Below are 22971 nucleotides of genomic sequence, written 5' to 3' on the forward strand. Positions count from 1 at the left end.
TCCTTCTGCTCGCCCGCTGCCTTCTGGGACCTGTGTGTGTCCCAGAAGATGATGGGGCCATTCAGGAAGCACCGCGCGATTAGCACATGAGCAGTAGGAAACCGGCGGTGAAGCCTGAAGGCTACACTGCCAATTTCCCTTAGTAAAAAAGGCGGCGGCTGCACCCGATCCGATGGACTGATGGGCCTCGGAGGGGGTCGACATCGCGGGCTCCCTGGACACAGGTAAGTGTCCTTATTAAAAGTCAACAGCTATAGTGTTTGTAGCTGCTGACTTAAAAAAAAAAAAAATTCCTGGTGGAACACAGCTTTAAATAAGGAATAAAGCTGTATGCTTTTAACCTGTGGTAGAGCATAATAAATGCTCGTTCATCGGCCATGTTCAGTACGAGTCAGAACCCGCCTGAGCTATCCCACCAAGAAGCAGAGGCATCCCTGCCTTGCAGCCACACATACAGTATACACTCCTTGTATGTGTGTGGCTGTGGGGCAGGGAATGTCTTGGCAGCTAATGACTGGCTTTCCAGAATGACAACTTCCTGGCATGGTAGCCCAGATGAGTTTGTACTTGTCCCTATTCAGGGATTGGAGAAGAACCTAACGCTTGTGGACCGGCATTCCTAAATATCTGATCAATAATTCCAGGTGTTGTTGCACTTAGGATCACAAAAAGAGTCTCGTCATTCAAACATTTGTTTTAGGTTTCAGCTGCATTTATGCTGTGGACCTACTGCATAAAGGCTGCCCAGGGCTTGGAAAAACATTGCTTTATTTTCTTAAGTTAATTCACTGTTGCAAAAAAAATAATAATACATATATAGCATATAATTGTTACACAAGCTGCGGAACTTCCTCAGAAATGTAATTTTCTGTTTATTTTTTTAATTACTGCTGTTTCTAGCAGTTTTGTCGTTTTACTGGGTCTGATAATATACTATTCAAGAAAGATCCTCCTACTTAGCACTTAGTAGCAGTTAAAAGTAAGTGGAATTCACAACTGAGTTTCAGTACAAGCAGTTAGGGCTCAATAACAATACAATGTGCTGAAAGCCTTGCAATGTAATAGTACAGGTGAAGATTATTTATTTTCCATTTTTCTCTTTAACTGCACTATAATGTTCCAAGTAGGAACCAATGGACATGGGTACATTTAAATAAGTCTGGTATTTCCCCATATATATATATATATATATATATATATATATATATATATATATATATATATATATACAGCCAGCACCTAATGTTTCAGCAACCTCTTTGTTATGCTTGAATGCATAGATACAGTACGCTTTATTATATTTGACTTTTTTGCAAGTTTTTTCTGCTCTGAATAGTGTTTATTATTCATGCTAAAAAAAAAAAAAAAAAAAAAAAAAAAGAAATAGTCTCTTCCAACGGCCATCAATAAGATTACTGTAAGGAAGTTTAATATGCATGGCAAAAAGCTTCCTTCCCCATTCCTCTCTGTATTATTTAAGTACATCCAACATGCAAATACACTCTTCTAAACACTCCTGGGCCTGCTCATCTAAAAATGAATTTAGATTTTAGATTAATGGTTGGTCCTTTAAGGAAAACCAACTAGCGCTGGTAATAGAAAAATAAAAAAGCAGGAAAGAGTTCATCTTTCAGCATGTGTTATAAGTCATTGCATAAAAATGCAGCATATAATTCCGTAACTGGATAATACAGGCAACTCAGCAATTTAGGCATAGCTACTCAGCTGAAGACAACGCAGTGAAGTCACCCATCTGGCAGTGACTGAGCAATGTGCAAGGCTTGATATAATAAGTAACATCCTGTGTGAGATTTACAGTGAGAGAAAAAAGTATTTGATCCCCTGCTGATTTTGTACATTTGCCCACTGACAAAGAAATGATCAGTCTATAATTTTAATGGTAGGTTTATTTTAACGGTGAGAGACAGAATATCAACAAAATATCCAGAAAAACGAATTTCAAAAAAGTTATAAATTTATTTGCATTTGAATGAGTGAAATAAGTATTTGACCCCTTCGCAAAACCCTTTTTGGCAATTTCAGAGGTCAGACATTTCTTGTAGTTGGCCACCAGGTTTGCACACATCTCAGGAGGGATTTTGTCCCACTCCTCTTTGCAGATCCTCTCCAAGTCATTAACTCAAACCTTCAGCTCCCTCCACATATTTTCTATGGAATTAAGGTCTGGAGACTGGCTAGGCCACTCCAGGACCTCAATGTGCTGCTTCTTGAGCCACTCCTTTGTTGCCTTGGCTGTGTGTTTTCAGTCATTGTCATGCTGGAATATCTATCCACGACCCATTTTCAGTGCCCTGGCTGAGGGAAGGAGGTTCTCACCCAAGATTTGACGTTACATGGCCCGTCCATCTTTGATGCGGTGAAGTTGTCATGTCCCCTTAGCAGATAACACCCCAAAGCATAAGGTTTCTACCTCCATGTTTGATGGTGGGGATAATGTTCTTGGGGTCATGGGCAGCATTCCTCCTCCTCCAAACACGGTAAGTTGAGTTAATGCCAAAGAGCTTGATTTTGGTCTCATCTGACCACAACACTTTCACCCAGTTCTCCTCTGAATCATTCATCTGTTCATTAGCAAACTTCAGACAGGCCTGTACATGTGCTTTCTTGAGCAGGGGGACCTTGCCGGCAATGCAGGATTTCAGTCCTCCACGGCGTAGTGTGTTACCAATTGTCTTCTTGGTGACTATGGTCCCAGCTACCTTGAGATCATTGACAAGATTTTCCTGTGTATTTCTGGGCTGATTCCTCACCATTCTCATAATCATTGAAACTCCACGAGGTGAGACCTTGCATGGAGCCCCAGACCAAGGATGATTGACAGTCATTTTGTGAATTTGCGAATAATCGTACCAACTGTTACCCTCTCACCAAACTGCTTGGCAATGGTCTTGTAGCCCATTTCAGCCTTGTGTAGGTCTACAATCTTGACCCTGACATCCTTGGACAGCTCTCTGGTCTTGGCTATGGTGGAGAGATTTGTATCTGATTGCTTCTGTGGGCAGGTGTCTTTTATACAGTTAACCAGCTGAGATTAGGAGCACTCCCTTTAAGAGAGTGCTCCTAATCTCAGCTGGTTACCTGTATAGAAGACACCTGGGAGCCAGAAATCTTGCTGATTGATAGGGGGATCAAATACTTATTTCACTCATTAAAATGCAAATCAATTCATAACTTTTTTGAAATTCGTTTTTCTGTATATTTTTGTTGTTCTGTCTCTTGCTGTTAAAATATACCTACCATTAAAATTATAGACTGATCATTTCTTTGTCAGTGGGCAAACATACAAAATCTGCAGGGGATCAAATACTTTTTTCCCCTCACTGTAAGAGGCTCATGAGGCACTATAGTTCACAGCTAAAAGCAGTAGACTAATAGATAATCGTTTACCTGGGTACAAGGGAAACCATAATTGGGTATATGTGCCGTTTACCTTAGACGTGGCACCTTGTGGTCTGTATGTATTTTCAATAGAGGGGCTTTTTGGGACTTTGAATGAGATGCATGATAACATGCATCTCCATCCCTAATCAGGTACATAAAGAAAGAGGGTCGGGACTTTAAATGAGGTGTGTATATTGTAACTAATCGAAGGAGTCAAAGTAAAAACATGAACAAGTATTTATTTGTTTACCATGATTGAGTAGGTACATAGCAGACAATACATGCAATAGTGGCACATAATATAACAAATTATGTAGCCAAGTCATTTACATGTTAAAAGCATGAATAGAATATACAATAATATTGTCCTCAATAATAAAAAATCACTATAATATAATAGTTATAATCGACGCGTTTCATGGGATCTATCCAATCATCAGGGGCGGCTGCATGATACATCTATAAGGAAAGGTAAGTATATCAAAATCAACCATTCGTGGACAAAAATTGGAAAAGAAACACATATACATACAGGGATGATAAAGTAGTCATCCCTGTAAGACTCACATATCTGCTTAGTGTGAAACAAACTCCCCGCCAGGATGCTAGGGCCACAATGAATGCCTGGTCCGGAAGCTGTGGTAATAGGGTCCAACAGGAACACAGGGAGCATGAATGTAGGTGTAACCCAGAGTATCTGGAACAATAGGACAAATGGGCTCCGTTCTGTGGATCAGTGAAAATATGAAATACCAAATGGTACTGAAAATATAAAAATGTAAACTAATCAAAGAGAGGAGCCCAAATAAAATGAGTATAAACTGATCAAAACAGCAGGAATTGGTAAAGTCCTGGGATTAAAAACCCACATGTGAAATGAATGTCATAATGATAGTGGTAGTTACCTGGTGTTGCTGATATAGGAGTAAGGACCAGCGATGTGTGGTGCAGACTACACAAGATGTGTATCAGTCAGAGAACTGACTGTGAATGAAAGAAGTGTGTTTAAATGTTCCCTATGTAATGAGAACTATGTAATGAGCGGACCCCGAGCCTCTTTCTTTATGTATGTATTTTCAAACCTGTGGTTGGCCTGCTTTAGATATGAAATTATATAACCTGTTTCCTGTTATAACATGGTTCAATAAGCTGCAAATGGTGTTTGTGTTGTTAGTCTAGGTATGCATGTATGGCTCACAAAAGGTTAAAATGATGATCAGCAGCTGTATTGTTTCTATCTGTAATTGGGAAATATTTTCAGAACAAATTGTTCACATTCCAACACTTCTTATTAGTTATTAGTGAATGTTTTTCCTTAAAGTTGCTTAAAGTATTTGTTTAAATTACCTATTAATATTACACAACATATCCACAATTAGCGTGTTTAAATCTGGGGTGCTGATTAGGACCCACAAATACTTTTTTTTTTTTTATATTACTTTAGGTAGGTTATATTAGGCATAGTACCATGGTTGCCATGCTTGCCATGCTTTAGGCTTTGAACACAACAATCTGACCAGCTTTGCTTTGGTGCACATGTTGCACAACACTCTATCAAGCTGTTTCTGTGGAGTTTTGCCTATGCAATTAAATGGCCATTATCTGTACATTACTCCTTTTTTCAATGATATCTGATTATACACAATGCCATTTGAAATCACTAGAGATGTGCAATCTTATTTAGAGGCACCAATGTACTTTCGTGCTGCTTTATCTGCTATATTAACACTCCTGCCCAACAGTAATTAAAGTAACGTCTAAGGGTTTTCTATCCAGCTGCAAATTATCTTCCTTCTGTTTTTTGGAACAGCTGCAGCTCTTCTGAAAGCATGTGCATAGCTATCTGAAATGCCCTTTATTACAATTAGACAAGTCCTCTTTCTGTTTCTTTTGGGGGACATTGCCATGAGAGGATCATGTAAGCTGCTATTGATGAAATTACCTTTGGCAATGCTAGTTCCCTGACTGTCAGGTTGATGCTTTGGCTTCAATGCGGTTTGAGTAGCTGATGTAAAACAAGGGAGGTCTAACACACATTTTAATGCATTATTGTTCTGGGCCATTGAATGAAAGGCACTTAAAGCTTAAGTTTGGTTGAATTAAAAAAAAATCAGCACAAGAGAAAATGCATACATTGAATGAAAAGTGTCCCTTGTGCTGGTGCCTTCTCTGTTTGTTGAAACAATCCACCTGTGCTCCATTCATAGAGCACTTTTTTTTGCAGCAAGTGATAGTATTGCCTAAATGAATGGAGCACAGGGGTGGAAAGGGACAGGCATAGTCGGGACTTTTGACGAGTGCATGTGACAGGTCCAGCAGCTCACATTAACCCACACATCACCAGAAAATCACAGCTGCAGTGGTATGAGGGGGCAAAGTACAGAACCCTTCAACAACCAGAGCAGACAGCAGATCAAGAGCCACGTCTCATTCAATGTACAGTGGCAAGAAAAAGTATGTGAACCTCTTGGAATTGATTTTCTGCCATAACGTGATCTGATCCTCATGTAAGTTATAACAATAGTTTGCTGGAGGGAATAGTAAGTGAACCCATAGACTAATTACTTAAACGAAAGCTAATTGGTGTCAGTAGTCGTTTGGAGGTGTGGTTTAGAGCAGTTTTGATTGACAAAAGACACTAAAACATTTTAGGATGGCTGTTCATAATAAGCATCAGCTGATGGGAACCATGCTTCACAAAAAGTACTCTGAAGATGTACGATCATGAGTAGTTGATCTGCATAAGGCTAGAAAGGGATACAAAGCAATCTCATAGTGTTTAGGCATCCATCAGTCAACAAACTGTCTATAAAGAGAGACAGTTTACCACTGTGGCTACTCTTCCTAGAAGAGGGTGCCCAACCAGGATGACTCCAAGAGACAGCGCAGAATTCTCAGTGAGGTAAAGAATAACCCACCAGTAACAAATAATGGCTTGAAAACATCACTGGAACTGGCAAGCATCCCTGTTCATGAGTCTACCATATGTAAGTCTCTGAACAGTCAGGGTGTCCATGGCAGAACATCACAGAGGAAGCCACTGCTCTCCCCAAAAAAAACATTGCTGTGTGCCTGAAGTTTGCAAAAGAGCACCTTGGCAAACTGCAACGCTACTGGGAAAATTTTTTGTGGACTGATAAAAAAAAAAGTTGAAGAATACTCTGCGCAATATATGCTGCAATAGGGGCACAGCTTACCAACATCAAAGCATTATCCCAACGGTGTAACGTTGTGGAGGGAACATCATGGTTTGAGCTTACTTCACTGCCTCAGGGCCTGGACCACTTTCCATCATGGAGGGGAAAATTAATTCCCAAATTTACCAAAATATCCTTCAGGATAATGTCAGGGTGACTGTCCACCAGTTGACGCTTAGTAGAAGTTGGTTGATGCAGCAGGCAATGACTCTAAGCATCAAAGTAAATCCTCCACAGACTGGCTTCAGAAAAAGAAAATGAGCCTTTTGGAGTGGCCCAGTCAGAGCCCAGACCTTAACACCATAGAGATGCTGTGGAATGACCTCAAAAGAGATGTTCATCCAGACAATCTACAAATGGGTCTGAGCTGAAGCAGTTTTGTAAAAGTCAAAAAGTCCTCCTGAACTTTGTGCAGGTCTGATCCAGAGCTATTGAAATAGCTTGCTTGAAGTCATTGCTGCTAAAGGAAGTTCGGCCAGCTATTAACTCCAAGGGTTCACATACTTTTTCCTCCAGCATATTGAATGTTTAATAGGTGTGTCTATTTGTTGTGACTTCGATAAGGACCAGATCACATTTTATGACAAATTATTGCACAAAACCAGTTCATTCTAATGGGTTTACATACTTTTACTTGTCCTATCCCTTGCACTGATTTAAAAAGAAAATTGCAACTAAACTTTAAAATAAACACAGCCTGGTAATTAGCATTTTTATAACGAGATGAGCAATGGCAGTCCTTATTCTTTCCTCATGACAGAGTCACTTTGAAAATCACCATGGCCCTCCTTTTCTCTTATTTTATCACTTCAGAATTCACCTACAGAATACAGTCTTCTGAGTGCCAGTACAACATTGATGACAGCATTATATATTTTCCCCTTTGCTCATTTGTTTTACTGCAGTAGTGTACCAACAGTCAGCCATATGCCACTTAAGGATGCATTGAATCTCCTGTTTATTTGTCCTGGAAATCCTGCTGCTCAGTATTCCTCTATGTGAGATCCAATATGGCATTTACCAGTAGGTGTAGAAAGGTATGTGAGCTGGCTGGTTTTAATTAGGCAGATGGGGCCCCAAAACTTACCGAATAATTCTTCAGAAGGTTAAGATGTAAATATTGTTTAAACATTCTTGGCATATTATTTTAAAGAAAGTAAAAGCACATACAATATGCTTTCTAACACAACTGTAAAAAAAACATTTTAGAGCATTACATGTATTTATATACTACCATATGTACTGTATATTTTGTTTAGTGTGAATTGAGCATTTCCTAGCAGAGAATGGAAAACATGAAAACCTTCAGCTGTGTGCAGATCTAGCCACCCTGATTTCACTCTGTGCCATATCCAGGTTCTTTTTGGCTACAGGCCTTTCATAGATTATTAGGCCTACATAGAGAGAAATGTGGATTGTTCACGGTCCATTGCTCTTTACACGCTGCAGGTTTTTATTGGAAAGTTTTATCCCGACTGTTTGGACATTTTCTTAATGAGGAAGGTCCACCCAAAAAAAAAAAAAAAGCCAGCAGCTACAAATTCTGCAGCTGCCAGCTTTTACTAATAGGACACTTACCTGTCCTGGAGTCCAGCGATGTCGACACCGCAGCGGATGTTTCCATCAGCTGTTGGGTGGTGCCACCGCCATTGTGGGTAAGGGAACCCAGCAGTGTAGCCTTACGGCTTCACGCCGGGAACCCTACTGTGCATGCGCGAGGCCCTGCTTCTCTCTCCTACTGGCTCAGGGACAGGGGCAGGAGGAGGGAGCCCCGCAGTGAAGGCATGGGCCGCGGCGCAGACTCCTGGAAGACAGGTATCCTATCCCCCCTCCCCCACAAAAGGTGCCAATTGTGGCACCGGAGGGGGAGAGGAGACAAATGAGTGGAAGTTCTACTTATGGGTGGAACTCTGCTTTAACAGACCAAAGACAGTTGTAGGACAATATAATTTAGCGCTTTACTGTTTTAGGCTAGATTATATCTATCAAACTGTTGGTGTTACTCACAGTCTGCATATTTTATCAGGTTTCTTCTGCCTTTACGTTGAATATTAATGTCCTTTGTTTATCTCATCGCTTACCTGTCTAATAATTTTTTTTAGCATTACACCCTTTTTGCAGGGGCATAACTAGTGCTAGACACTCAGGTCACTAGCTCCACATCTCCTGCTGGGTGCCCTGGGTCCATACACTGCAGCTGCCCACTGTGATCCACTGTCACATAAGCGCAGCACCCACACCTCATGTCAAAGGCAAAGAACACAGAACCAATCAGAGTGGCTCTGTGCCCTGGGATCACTGTGAAGTCCGCGATGTAAGGGGGGCACAGACACTGATGACCAATATAAGAGGAACAGGGACACTGGCAGCCAATGTAAGGGGGTGCACAGACACTGATCATCAATATTAGAGGAGCACAGACACTGACCACTAATGCAGGGGGGACACAACACTGACTACCAATGGTATTTTTTGTTGACATTGACTCACACCGGGAACTTTTTCCTCCCAATGACCACTGATGCCTGAAATTTTTCCTCCCCCTTATCACTGATGCCAGACATGTTTCCTTCTTCTGACCATCAATGCTGGACACTTTTTTCTCGACCACTGTCCTATGCCATTTTTTTTCCCTTTTGTTGACCACAGACCCCCGCCATCTTTTTCTCTGGCTGACAAGCGATATCAGGGGTGCAATAACATACTATATACCGCTGACCACTGCACTCTAATCATTGTATTGTACATAACAGTGCTTATATACTGTTGACCAAAATGTTTATTGTCTCAACAGTTGTTGGTTGTAGTTTCTGGTTATTTTAATGATACTTCTTTAAGGTAGGCTCAGACAAAGTGTTAGCTCTTTGTCCATATTCTTTATTATCCTTTAGCTTTATGCGTGTCTGTGAAGCTCTCACTTGTGGCACAGTAAGAAAGGAGTGTTTTGAAGGCACAAGGACTGCAGCGTACAGTATAGGTACAGTTTGTACAGTGAGTAGACTTAGATGGCATTTAACCATGTTCCTTTTAGGACATGTCCAATATTTAGTGCTCTTTAGGGACATCCGCTCTGAGCACTGTATATTTTCTCCTTTCCTGGTGCTGAGGTAAGGGTTATGTCTGTGAGACTGTTGCTTGTGGCACAGTAATTAAAGCATGTTTTGCACTCACTGAAGGTATGTATACAGTTAGTATCCTCTGGTTTTATCTATTCATATCCATTTAAGTGTCCCTCTAACTTGTAGCACAGACAGTCCACATACAATAGTCACTGCAATGCAGTAAACGTGCCGCATAATCCTTTTTACTTGGGTGCCCAGGTCCTTCACAATCCTAGTCCCACGCTCCCCGCCCCCTCGCTCATTTTGTTGTTCTCAACAACTTATTGCCCTATTCATTAAGATTCTCTTTTTTCATGAACATACAAGGTTATAATGCAGTAGTGCATTGTAAATAATTCCTCTTTTTGTTTGCAGTGTTTGTATGGCCCACTTGCAGCACTGCTTTGCAAAGAATTATAATTTGGGGTTTCCTTTTAATTTCTTTTTGGATTCCAAAGGCACACACAAACTTATTTGAAATCAGCAAATGTATGAGATCCTTTGAATAGCCTGCAGCTCCTGTGTTCTCACTGCCTGCTATGGCGACATTCAAAGAAGCTTGACAATCTAGTACAAGGATAGCAGCAGTGGCCATTTTAATGTTTGTTCATGTTATTCTACGCAAGGCTGCATACTCATTAATCAAAGAAGTCAAAAAATGTGCTTCTATCATAATGCGGCTATAATTCATTTTTAAAGAATGTTTCGAAAACATATTGCATTCTCTGCATCTAATTTTTCTCGCTAAAGCTAGTTATGCAAAATATATCCCTTAAATTCATTTTTCACTGTCATATAGTTGTATGTGATCCAGTTGAATCAATGCAAGCAATTGTCACTTTCACTTTATTTAAAATACAGACCCCATTACTAAAGCATTTAAATATCACTTTAGAGAAATGCTGCCTTTTCAGTCTTCTTTTAATTTTGCTCACAGTCGTATTCTTTTTTTTCCCTTAGAGGGGCTCAATATGAATTTATTTTACATGTGTTGCTTTGTTTTATAAATAGCAGTGGATCTGAGTTGTTTGAGAGTACCTATTTCTGCTCATACTGGGACACACTTATGTGTTATGATGTTGTGGGGGCAGTGGTAGTGCTTCCCAGTGAGCTCCATCCACTCCAGAAATGCTGGACTTTCTGGCTTGCTGGTACACTTTTATTAACAAACCAGACAAAGTTCACACAAAACCTCATTTTCCGACGCAGGGATTTCCACCATCTAAATGAATATAAATGACATTCAGCATGGCTCTCTCTAGCAGTGCTAGTGCTCAGGCCTTTTTCTTTGGTCCTTCAGACCATCTAACACAACACCTCAGTCCTGCCATACAAACTCTGTACCTCTGCTCTCTTCCAGCTTCTTGCTGCTCTGTCACTGACTACCCCTGCACTGTGCAGACATATACGCTCTGGCTGCCCAATGCAGCCTCTCTGACTCCTGAGGAAGGATTGAAGAAGTCCTGACCCCTATGCAGAGATCTCCTGTCTCTTAGATGGAGCCCCAAACTATTGTCAGGTCCTAGTTTTTAACGGCTGTGAACACCTGCACAATAAAAAAAAAGCAACAAAATATTACAGCTCACAAATGCAAAAAATTATATTTAACTCCTGCAAGGCTATTTAAGACACCTGAAAGTTTTCAAAAAATATGGGGATTTGGTCACACCATATTGCTATATGGTGCTTAAGCCCACTTACTGCGGCAAAGTACCCCATTATTAGTGGGTCCTACGCTATCCATAGAATGCAACATCCTGCTTCTCTGAACCATGGGAGAAATACACTCCTCTATATGGGAGAAATAAAGGACTCCTCCTATAACACTGGTGGACACTAATGAGAGGCAATGATGAGGGAGTGGGGTGCTCCTGCCCAAAAGGATTTGGTCAGAATGCATACAATAGACAAACAAAATATTTGGGGGGGGCACACCCTAAAAGATGCATTTACAGCTTCAGCCCCCGGAATATTTCACCCCCTTCCTGACCAGAGCACTTTTTGCAATTCGGCACTGTGTCGCTTTAACTGGCAATTGCGCTGTTGTGCGACGTTGCACCCAAGCAAGATTGGCGTCCTTTTTTTCCCACAAATAGAGCTTTCTTTTGGTGGTATTTGATCACCTCTGCGGTTTTATTTTTTGCACCGCAAACAAAAAAAGAGCGACAATTTTGAAAAAAACACATTTTTTACTTTTTTGCTATAATAAATTTCCCCAAAAAATATATTAAAAAAAACATTTTTTTCCTTCAGTTTAGGCTGATATTTTTCTACAAATTTTTGGTAAAAAAAAATTGCAATAAATGTATATTGATTGGTTTGCGCAAAAGTTATAGTGCCTACAAAATAGGGGATAGTTTTATGGCATTTTTATTATTAATTTTTTTTTTTTTTATTAATGGTGGCGATCTGCAATTTTTATCAGGACTGCAACGTTATGGTGGACACATCGGACACTTTTGACACTATTTTGGGACCATTGTCATTTATACAGTGATCAGTGCTATAAAATTGCACGGATGACTGTGTAAATGACACTGGCAGGGAAGGGGTTAACCACTAGGAGGCGATGAAGGGGTTAAGTGTGTCCTAGGGAGTGATTCTAATTGTGGGGGGGATAGGCTTCAACTCACATGACAGAAATCACTGCTCCCAATTACAGGGAGCAGTGATCTCTGTCATGACACAAGGCAGAATGGGGAAATACCTTGTTTACATAGGCACTTCCCCATTCTGTGGCTCGGTGACACGATCGCCACGGGCACGGTCACTCTGTACGCAGCAGGCGGGCGTGCGCACCTGCTATCCCCACCTCTTAAAAGGGACGTACAGGTACGCCCATTTGCCTACCGTTGCCATTATGCCGACGTATATCGGCATGCAGCGGTCGGCAAGTGGTTAAAGATAGTGCAGCCATAAGACCATAAAACAGAACAAAATATTATAACGCACACATGCAAAAAATGACATTTAACTCCCGCAGGGCTATTTAAAACACCTGAACATTTTCAAAAAATATGGGGATTTGGTCACACCATATTGCTATATGGTGCTTAAGCCCACTTACTGCGACAAAGTACCCCATTATTGGCGGGTCCTGTGCTATACACCTGCACAATAAGCCTGCTGTTTTCTGGCAAAACCCAGACACAAGATTAGAGACTCCTTTCTTCCCAAAGCACTTCAAAGTCTCTGAGCTCCAAACCCTGATTTGGAAATGACAAAACCCGGCGAAAGATGAAAACCCACGTTTCTCCTCTCAGAACATGGTCTGGGGCTGCATGAGTGCTGCTGACACTGGGGAGCTACAGTTCATTGAGGGAACCATGAATGCCAACATGTACTGTGACATACTGAAGCAGAGCATGATCCCCTCCCTTCAGAGACTGGGCCGCAGGGCATGATTCCAACATAACAACCCCAAACACACTTCCAAGAAGACTACTACCTTGCTAAAGAAGCTGAAGGTAAAGGTGATGGACTGGCCAGGCATGTCTCCAGACCTAAACCCTATTGAGCATCTGTGGGGCATACTCAAATGGAAGGTGGAGGGGTGCAAGGTCTCCAACATCCACCAGCTCCGTGATGTCATCATGGAAGAGGACTTTAGTGGCAACCTGTGTAGCTCTGGTGAACTCCATGCCCAAGAAGGTTAAGGCAGTGCTAGAAAATAATGGTGGCCACACAAAATATTGACACTTTGGGCCCAATTTGACCATTTTCACTTAGGGGTGTACTCACTTTTGTTGCCAGCAGTTTAGACATTAATGGCTGTGTGTTGAGTTATTTTGAGGGGGCGGAAAATTTACATTGTTATACAAACAAAGTGTCATTTCTTCAGTGTTGTCACATGAAAAGATATAAAATATTTACAAAAAAGTGAGGGGTGTACTCACTCTTGTGAGATACTGTAAATTACAGTCAGTAGGATGTGTCCCTTATGCTAATATTTCTTCTTTTAGTTGAAACCCTTCTCTGTCTATGCCCACTCCTGTAATAATCTTCCAGTGCGGTCGGGATTAATACGACTAAGAGGCTGTCACAGGATTTCATTAAGAGAGCCAGACTATGCCCACCGTTTCCGCCCAGCTGCTCCATTCATGTGTTCTAATAATGGAGGATGGGCAGATGATTGATAGGTGTGCTCCATTCATACCTCTTACTTCATTCATAGAAACTGTAGTATGGCTTCCATGAATGGAACAGTTGGGCAGAAAAGGTGGGTATAGTTGAGCTCTCTTGACAGCCTGTGACAGCCTCTTAGTTCTATTAACCCCTGCCATATGGGTAGATTATGGCAGAGGAGATGGTAGGGCACGGATGGAGGGGAATTTCTTCTAACAGGCATCAGAACAATGGACACATCTTGCAGACTGTAGTTTATGTTCCTTGTGCCGATTTTTGTTTTTTATTTTGGCTACACTTGGGCTTTAAGGTAAGCAGCATCAAGATAGTCACCCTGCTCCTCCCTTCTCTCCAAGCCTGAACACAAATGCATAACAAAATCATGTAAATTTGACAGCAGTAGAGCCTGATGGTGGTTGGATCATGCTTGATTGCTGCATTCCTTTCTTATTTACCACATCAGATACCAGAACAGATTGGGGCTGGGACTGTGAGCCTTCCTCATAAAATACTTTATGTATTAAGACTACAAGGATATGTATTGGCCATAACAACCAATTAGATTCCACTAATATAGCCTAGACTAGACAGCTGCTATCATCAGATGTTTTTTCCACTTGTTTTATGTTGTATTTGAAGGTGATGTGGGTTTTTGTGGTGTTTCTGTATGTATTTTATTTTGAAATTAGTTCAGAAACTGTTCTAACACCTTTTTAAACCAAGCACAGACAAGTTTTGAGAATGTCACAGATACATTTTAATATAACCTAGTTATTTTTTCAGATCAGCTTTTTTTTTTTTAACAAGTAAAAGAAGAGATAGCGTTTTTTAAATAAGCTGGTAACGAGCAAGTATATACATGCATTTTATATATTCGGGGAAAAATAAGTCAGCTGTTGAATTTTGAATGCAGAGACTGTTGGTACATGATAATTAGTATTTGGGTGGAAATCAGAACTTTTGACATGTGCTGGGATCTGTTTTCAGTGATTGCTGTATGTATTTTTTTATCAGCAATTTAGCAATGGGTGAAGTAGCTCATGACTCATGAGTATTTTATCAAAAGCTAAAAGATTGCTTGGTAGCCCATTTATACTTTACTCCTAGTCTTCCGGTTATGCTCTTTAGTAATGCCCACTGCTTTCACTGAAAAAATAACACAGAGAATAAGCATTAGAAGTTGAGGGGTAGCTGTTTGCTAGAGTAGATGCCCTCTTGGATGATTAATAAATACATCACAAGCAGGGTGTCCATGATATATCTGTCTTGTTTGCTATACCAGTTTTTTGCATCTGGATGTCTGGTTAATTTTGATTTCATTATTTCCCAAGGGAAAACAGTTTACAGTCTCAGCAAAAATATATTCATTTTTTTTTTTCTCGAGCTCAGAATTTTGACCTTTCATACATACAACATGGATCCCTAAACAGATATGCTATTCACTGCATTTTATGTCGGCAGATGTGACAGCAAAGGAACGATTTGTAGGATTATAGAGGTTTAGTCTGCAGTAGTATGCTGATAAAGCAAAAAAGTCAAAGTACCTGATAATCTGATAAGAAATGACTACTTTAAAATATATTTAATATTGATGATCATTACTGTTATCAATGTATACAATGGCTTGTAATGATTTTTAGATTATTACCCTCATTAAATACTTACATATATACTTACAAATCCTTCTGAAAAGCTGATTGATGGAAATATAAATTGGGTTCCCCATTATTTCCTGTTATAACAAAGATCAGCCCGGGAATATGATAGTTCATCTCTTAATAAGTATGTATGTTTTTATCTGAAATAACAGTGACAGAAGTTAAACCTTTTCCCCACCATGTCCAAAGTTACAAAATGTTTTTGTCTGGAATTGGCCAATAAACATAAAATCTGAAACATGTCTAAAATGCCAACAACAACCACTAACATTCTTTATTATTTTTTTTTTAAAAGAGTATTAAAAATGTAAGTCTTTACCTGTTTGGTTGCTTTGAGCAGTAAAGACATCTGTAAATCACTTTGGATACATGGGCTTTACATATATTTTAACATCTTACCGTATAGCGAAAATGGGAAATTACTATTAGGTAAGTATGCAGAGTGATTAGCTTTGTACATGTTGGCGTTTTCAATCATATTTGCTGGAAGGAAGTCCTAAAGATGGAACATTTAAATGCACAATACTGTTTCTTTCACACTCAGAAAAACACACAAATTAATTTGAATGAAATGCTAGTGAACCGAAAAACTAACAATTTAGAAAGCTATCAAAGCATTGTATGGATTTGCATGAAATCGTAATAACTTTTTCTGTTTGGCTTTTGTTTTTAGCAATTAATAGCAATGCAGGAGGAGTTAAACACCAAGAAGAGTGAACTAGAGAAAGCCAAGGAAGAACAAACGCATGCACAAGCCTTAGTGAATGTTCTCAAGGAACAGGTGAGTCAGAACCAAACTAAGACGTGTGCTGCTAAGCGGTAAATTGTACACGATCATTATTATGCAAACTGGAGAATGTATTTTGTTAGAGAAATTCAGCATTGCAGAACAAAGCTGTATAGAAGGTGCTGCATTTTACATGCATTTCTGTACTGGCCATTCTATTGCCTTTTTTCATATACTGTTAGTCTAATCCAGGGATCCTCAAACTACGGCCCTCCAGCTGTTGCAGAACTACACACCCATGAGGCATTGTAAAACTCTGACATTCACAAACATGACTAGGCATGATGGGAATTGTAATTCCTGAACAACTGGAGGGCCATAGTTTGAAGACCCCTGGTCTAATCAGTAACTGAGAAAAGTAGTGTTGTCATATTTCAGAAAAAGCAATGGTTACCTTAGTGAAGAATAGGAAGCCTTCCCATAAGTGATATATAGGGATGAGCCCGCAGTTCGAGTCGAACGTAAGTTGTTCTAAAACAAACCAAACATATGGGACGTTTGCGGGGAATTCGAGCACTGCGGAATGCCCCATATATATAGTCATGTGTGTGTATATTATTTAGAAAGCTAGCAAAGCATTGTATGGATTTGTAAGCATTGTATGAATATACATATATACTCTGTATTTAGAATAAACTAAATATTCAGTGTAGACTTTATATTCAGTCAGTGCAGGCAGTGTATTTGATATATATATATATATATACAGTCTAGTGTGTGTATGTATATGTATGTGTATGTGTGTGTGTGTATATATATATATATATATATATATATATATATATACTCTACATTCAGTGTAGACTCTATATTCAGTCAATGCAGGCAGTGTAGTTTATATAACAGTGTATTGAAGTGGGGGAACCCTGCGCCAAAATTTTTTTTTAAATGGCGTGGGGTCCCCACAAAATCTATTCCAGTGTATTGAAGTGGGGGAACCCTGCGCCAAAATCTTTTTTTAAATGGCGTGGGGTCCCCACAAAATCTATTCCAGTGTATTGAAGTGGCGGAACCCTGCGCCAAAATTTTTTTTAAATGGCGTGGGGTCCCCACAAAATCTATTCCAGGCACTTCAGGTCTGGTATGGATTTTAAGGGGAACCCCATGCCAAATTGTTTTTAAAAAATGGCGTGAGGGTCTCCCCCCAAATCCATACGAGATTCTTATCTGAGCCTGCAACGTGGCAGGCCGCAGGAAGAGAATGGGGGAACGAGAGAGCGCCCCCCCTCCTGAACCATACCAGGCCTCATGGCAGCAACATGGAGAGGGTGCTTTGGGGTCCCCCCCAAAGCACCTTGTCCCCATGTTGATGGGGACAAGGACCTAATCCCCACAACCATTGCCCGATGGTTGTGGTAGTCTGCGGGCAGGGGGCTAATCGGCATCTGGAAGCACCCTTTAACAAGGGGGCCCCCAGATCCCGCCCCCCATGTGAATGGGTATGGGGTACATTTTACCCCTACCCATTCACAAAAAAGTGTCATAAAAGTAAAAATGACAAGAGGCGGTTTCTGACAATTCGTTTGTTAAAAAAAAAAAATAAAAAGTGTCCCGCGATGTCCTTCCTTCTTCAGCAATGGCGCAGACAGACCCGAAAAATAGAAAAAAAAAGCTCCACTTCGATAGGAGGCGTCCCGCCGACTGCTGTCTTTTCACAGTGACAGCTATTATATAGCCAAGAACGAGGGCCATCCAGTGATGTAACTGGGTGACCCTGCCCCCTTCTGATGTCATGTGACAGAGGGGGCGGAGTCACCCATTTACATCACTGGGGGGCCCCGCCCTTGCCTATATAACAGCTGTCAAAGCGAAAAGATGGCGGTTGTGGGATGCCTCCCATGGAGGCGGAGTTTTTCCGTTTTCTTTTCTCTGGACCATCGGACGCCGTGATTAACGATGGATTTACATCGTGGGACACTTTTTTTTTTTTTAATAAAGAAATTGTCAAAAACTGTCTCTTGTCTTTTTTGCTTTTTTAACACTTTATTTGGTGAATGGGTAGGGGTACAACGTACCCAATGCCTGTTCACATGGGGGGGCAGGATCTGGGGGCCCCCTTGTTAAAGGGGGCTTCCAGATTCCGATAAGCCCCCCTCCCGCAGACCCCCACAACCAATGGCCAGGGTTGTGGGGATGAGGCCCTTGTCCCCATCAACATGGGGACAAGGTGCTTTGGGAAGGACCCTAAAGCACCCTCCCCATGTTGAGGGCATGTGTCCTGGTATGGTTCAGGAGAGGGGGGCCCACGCCGTTTTTTAAAATTATTTTTTGATGTATATTCCCAGGATCTGGCAATACATTACAGCTGAAAAATATATATGACACTGCGCTAACCCAAAATGTAACAAGAAGCAGCTACATACGAATATGACCAATATTCAAAAGCACATGATGTACAGGGCCTTGAAAAAGTATTCATACACCTTGAAATTTTCCACATTTTGTCATGTTACAACCAAAAATGTAAATGTATTTTATTGGGATTTTATGTAATAGACCAACACAAAGTGCCACATAATTGTGAAGTGGAAGGAAAATGATGGTTTTCACATTTTTTTTACAATTAAATATCTGAAAAGTGTGGCGTGCATTTGTATTCAGCCTCCCTGAGTAAATGCTTTGTAGAACCACCTTTCGCTTCAATTACAGCTGCAAATCTTTTTGGGTATGTCTCTACCAGCTTTGCACATCTAGAGAGTGACATTTTTGCCCACAGATTCTCAATTGGATTTAGGTCTGGACGTTGCCCGATCCATTTTAACACATGAATATGCTTTGATCTAAACCATTCCATTGTAGCTCTGGCTGTATGTTTAGGGTTGTTGTCCTGCTGGAAGGTGAACCTTCGCCCAAGTCTCAAGTCTTTTGCAGACTTTAACAGGTTTTCTTCTAAGATTGCCCTGTATTTGGCTCCATCCATCTTCCCATCAACTCTGACCAGCTTCTCTGTCCCTGTTGAAGCAAAGCATCCCCACAACATGATGCTCCATGTTTCAAGGTGGGGATGGTGTGTTCAGGGTGATATGCAGCGTTAGTTTTCCACCACACATTGCTTTTTGCTTCTAGGCCAAAAAGTTCAATTTTGGTCTCATCTGACCAGAGCACCTTCTACCACGTTTTCTGTGTCCCCCACATAACTTCTTGCAAACTGAAAACGGTACTTCTTATGGCTTTCTTTCAACAATGGCTTTCTTCTGGCCACTCTTCCATAAAGGCTAGATTTGTGTAGTACATGACTAATAATTCTCCTGTGGACAGATTCTCCCACCTGAGCTGTAGATCTCTGCAGCTCCTCCAGCGTTACCATGGCTTTTTTTGCTAATTAATGCTCTCCTTGCCCGGCCTGTCAGTTTATTTGGAGGGCCATGTCTTGGTAGGTTTGCAGTCGTGCTATACTCATTCCATTTTCGGATGATGGATTGAACAGTGCTCTGTGAGATGTTCAAAGCTTGAGATATTTTTTTATAACCTAACCCTGCTTTAAACTTCTCCACAACTGCATCCTTGACCTGTCTGGTGTGTTCTTTGGCCTTCATGATGCTGTTTGTTCACTAAGGTTCCCTAACAAACCTCTGAGGGCTTCAAAGAACAGCTGTATTTATACGGAGATTCAATTACACACAGATGGACTCTATTTACTAATCGGGTGACTTCTAAAGGCAGTTGGTTCAACTGGATTTTAGCTAGGGGTATCAGAGTAAAGGGTGCTGAATACAAATGCACACCACACTTTTCAGATATTTATTTGTAAAAATATTTTGAAAACCATTTATGATTTTCCTTCCACTTCACAATTATGTGTCACTTTGTGTTGGTCTATAAAATAAAATCCTAATAAAATACATTTACGTTTTTGGTTGTAACATGACAGAATGTGGGAAATTCAAGGGGTATGAATACTTTTTCAAGGCATTTAGATACTTAAGCTGCGAGATCTCACTGCCATCATTTTTATATTTTCAGACTCAAACTCACTTAATTTTCTAAAAGATATAAGGATATACTGCAATAGACTAAGATCAGTAGGCAGATAAGGCCCAGGTATATCTGCAAACTCATGTAAGCCACTGCAAGGTCTCAGTACTCGTGTGATTCAGATTTTGAGCACCTTACCCTTGGCTTCTGTCTTGTTTGCCACATCTGTAATGTCAGAATTACTCCACTTAGGCAGTATGATGACTTCTGCTGTCCATTTAAAGCCTGATTAAATCTTCATTTTTAATAAGGTAATGCAGTTAGGCTGCCTACAGTGGCTTGCGAAAGTATTCGGCCCCCTTGAACTTTTCAACCTTTTGCCACATTTCAGGCTTCAAACATAAAGATATAAAATTTTTATTTTTTGTGAAGAATCACCAACAAGTGGGACACAATTGTGAAGTGGAACGAAATCTTTTGGATTTTTGAAACTTTTTTAACTAATAAAAAAATGAAAAGTGGGGCGTGCAAAATTATTCGGCCCCCTTGCGTTAATACTTTGTAGAGCCACCTTTTGCTGTGATTACAGCTGCAAGTCGCTTGGGGTATGTCTCTATCAGTTTTGCACATCGAGAGACTGAAATTCTTGCCCTTTCTTCCTTGCAAAACAGCTCGAGCTCAGTGAGGTTGGATGGAGAGCGTTTGTGAACAGCAGTTTTCAGCTCTTTCCACAGATTCTCGATTGGATTCAGGTCTGGACTTTGACTTGGCCATTCTAACACCTGGATACGTTTATTTGTGAAGCATTCCTTTGTAGATTTTGCTGTATGTTTGGGATCATTGTCTTGTTGGAAGATAAATCTCCGTCCCAGTTTCAGGTCTTTTGCAGACTCCAACAGGTTTTCATCCAGAATGGTCCTGTATTTGGCTGCATCCATCTTCCCCTCAATTTTAACCATCTTCTCTGTCCCTACTGAAGAAAAGCAGGCCCAAACCATGATGCTGCCACCACCATGTTTGACAGTGGGGATGGTGTGTTGAGTGTAATGAGCTGTGTTGCTTTTACGACAAACATATCGTTTTGCAAAGTTCGATTTTGGTTTCATCGGACCACATGTTTGGTGTGTCTCCCAGGTGGCTTGTGGCAAACTTTAGACGAGACTTTTTATGTATATCTTTGAGAAATGGCTTTCTTCTTGCCACTCTTCCATAAAGGCCAGATTTGTGCAGTGTACAACTGATTGTTGTCCTATGGACAGACTCTCCCACCTCAGCTCTAGTTCTCTACAGTTCATCCAGAGTGATCATGGGCCTCTTGGCTGCATCTCTGATCAGTCTTCTCCTTGTCTGAGCTGAAAGTTTAGAGGGACAGCCAGGTCTTGGTAGATTTGCAGTGGTCTGATACTCCTTCCATTTCAAAATGATCGCTTGCACAGTGCTCCTTGGGATGTTTAAAGCTTGGGAAATCTTTTTGTATCCAAATCCGGCTTTAAACTTCTCCACAACAGTATTACGGACCTGCCTGGTGTGTTCCTTGGTCTTCATGATGCTCTCTGCGCTTTCAACAGAACCCTGAGACTATCACAGAGCAGGTGCATTTATACAGAGACTTGATTACACACAGGTGGATTCTATTTATCACCATCAGTCATTTAGGACAACATTGGATCATTCAGAGATCCTCGATGAACTTCTGGAGTGAGTTTGCTGCACTGAAAGTAAAGGGGCCGAATAATTTTGCACGCACCACTTTTCAGTTTTTTAATTGCTAAAAAAGTTTAAATCCAATAGATTTCGTTCCACTTCACAATTGTGTCCCACTTGTTGGTGATTCTTCACAAAAAATTAAAATTTTATATCTTTATGTTTGAAGCCTGAAATGTGGCAAAAGGTTGAAAAGTTCAAGGGGGCCGAATACTTTCGCAAACCACTGTAATTATGGGCGTCTTTTTGATTTTTTTGTTTTTTGTTTTTTTTACCTTTTTATTTGCTGCGTTTAGGGTTAAAATACACTGTATGCTGCATCATGTTGGAGGGCAACGGTAATCTGCAAATTGTTAGTAAATACCTTTACCAGCAAATTAGGACTGGCAAAAAAACCTTAAGAATATTGTCAACCAATAATTAGCAACTTGGTACATAGTCAATTACAGGAAACACTGTCCATTGACCCTGGGGCTAGTCATCTTTTTAGTCCATGGAAAACAGTATGGGATTGAAGGGAGAGTGGGATGTGGTTAAACTAGTGATTTAGCAATAAGCATTGTAAAACACAGCCAGGTTTTCTTTTTTATTATAACCACAATTTGTTCTTCCATCAGGCATCTAAAGTAACTTATAAATTCCCAAAAGTGCAGATTTTGTTCTGGCATAGTGATGTTAAGTACAAATAAAACCGAGGGGTTGCTATACTAAAGGTAAAGAGACTGTGCACTTTGCAAGGAAAGTTGCCCCAGAGTAACTGGTAAACTAGTAAGTTAACCTCTGCTGACTTCCATCATCCTATTATGTGCACAAATGCAGTTTTTTTTTTTTTTTTCTTGTAATTGGGTATTCTTTGCAAAGTGAAGCTTCACCTTATTTACTAAGCTCGGGAGCAACTGCACTTGCATAATGTAGCTGCACTTGCAAAGTGCACAGTCTGTTTGGCTTTAACCTCCTCGCCTCCACGCTATAGCCGAATGATGGCCACCTACATTGCTGGGATGCCGTCATATGAAGTCCTCCCCTTTGCACGCTCCCTGTGTGGCGTGCTATGTGATCACCGAGTCAATGAGACTCAGCTG

The 22971-nt window shown here is 40.6% G+C and overlaps 1 protein-coding gene and 1 long non-coding RNA gene across 7 annotated transcripts in view; one reads left to right on the forward strand and one right to left on the reverse strand.

The window, feature by feature from the left end:
• Positions 1–22971, forward strand: part of ENOX1 (ecto-NOX disulfide-thiol exchanger 1) — an 855443-nt gene that overhangs the window by 781235 nt on the left and 51237 nt on the right. For all 6 annotated transcript variants that reach the window (XM_073614184.1, XM_073614181.1, XM_073614186.1 and 3 more), the window contains one exon: positions 16157–16264. In XM_073614184.1, the coding sequence (XP_073470285.1) occupies positions 16157–16264 (108 nt within the window). The remainder of the gene's footprint in view (positions 1–16156; positions 16265–22971) is intronic.
• The window catches only part of LOC141127584 (uncharacterized), a 40123-nt gene continuing 20876 nt past the window's right edge, over positions 3725–22971 (reverse strand). The window contains exons 3-4 of the long non-coding RNA XR_012241566.1: positions 15491–15623; positions 3725–3861 (exon numbers count right to left, since the gene is read on the reverse strand). This is a non-coding gene — a long non-coding RNA (uncharacterized lncRNA). The remainder of the gene's footprint in view (positions 3862–15490; positions 15624–22971) is intronic.

The sequence above is a fragment of the Aquarana catesbeiana genome, linkage group LG02 (assembly GCF_042186555.1).
Source record: "Aquarana catesbeiana isolate 2022-GZ linkage group LG02, ASM4218655v1, whole genome shotgun sequence".
NCBI classification, from domain to species: domain Eukaryota; kingdom Metazoa; phylum Chordata; class Amphibia; order Anura; family Ranidae; genus Aquarana; species Aquarana catesbeiana.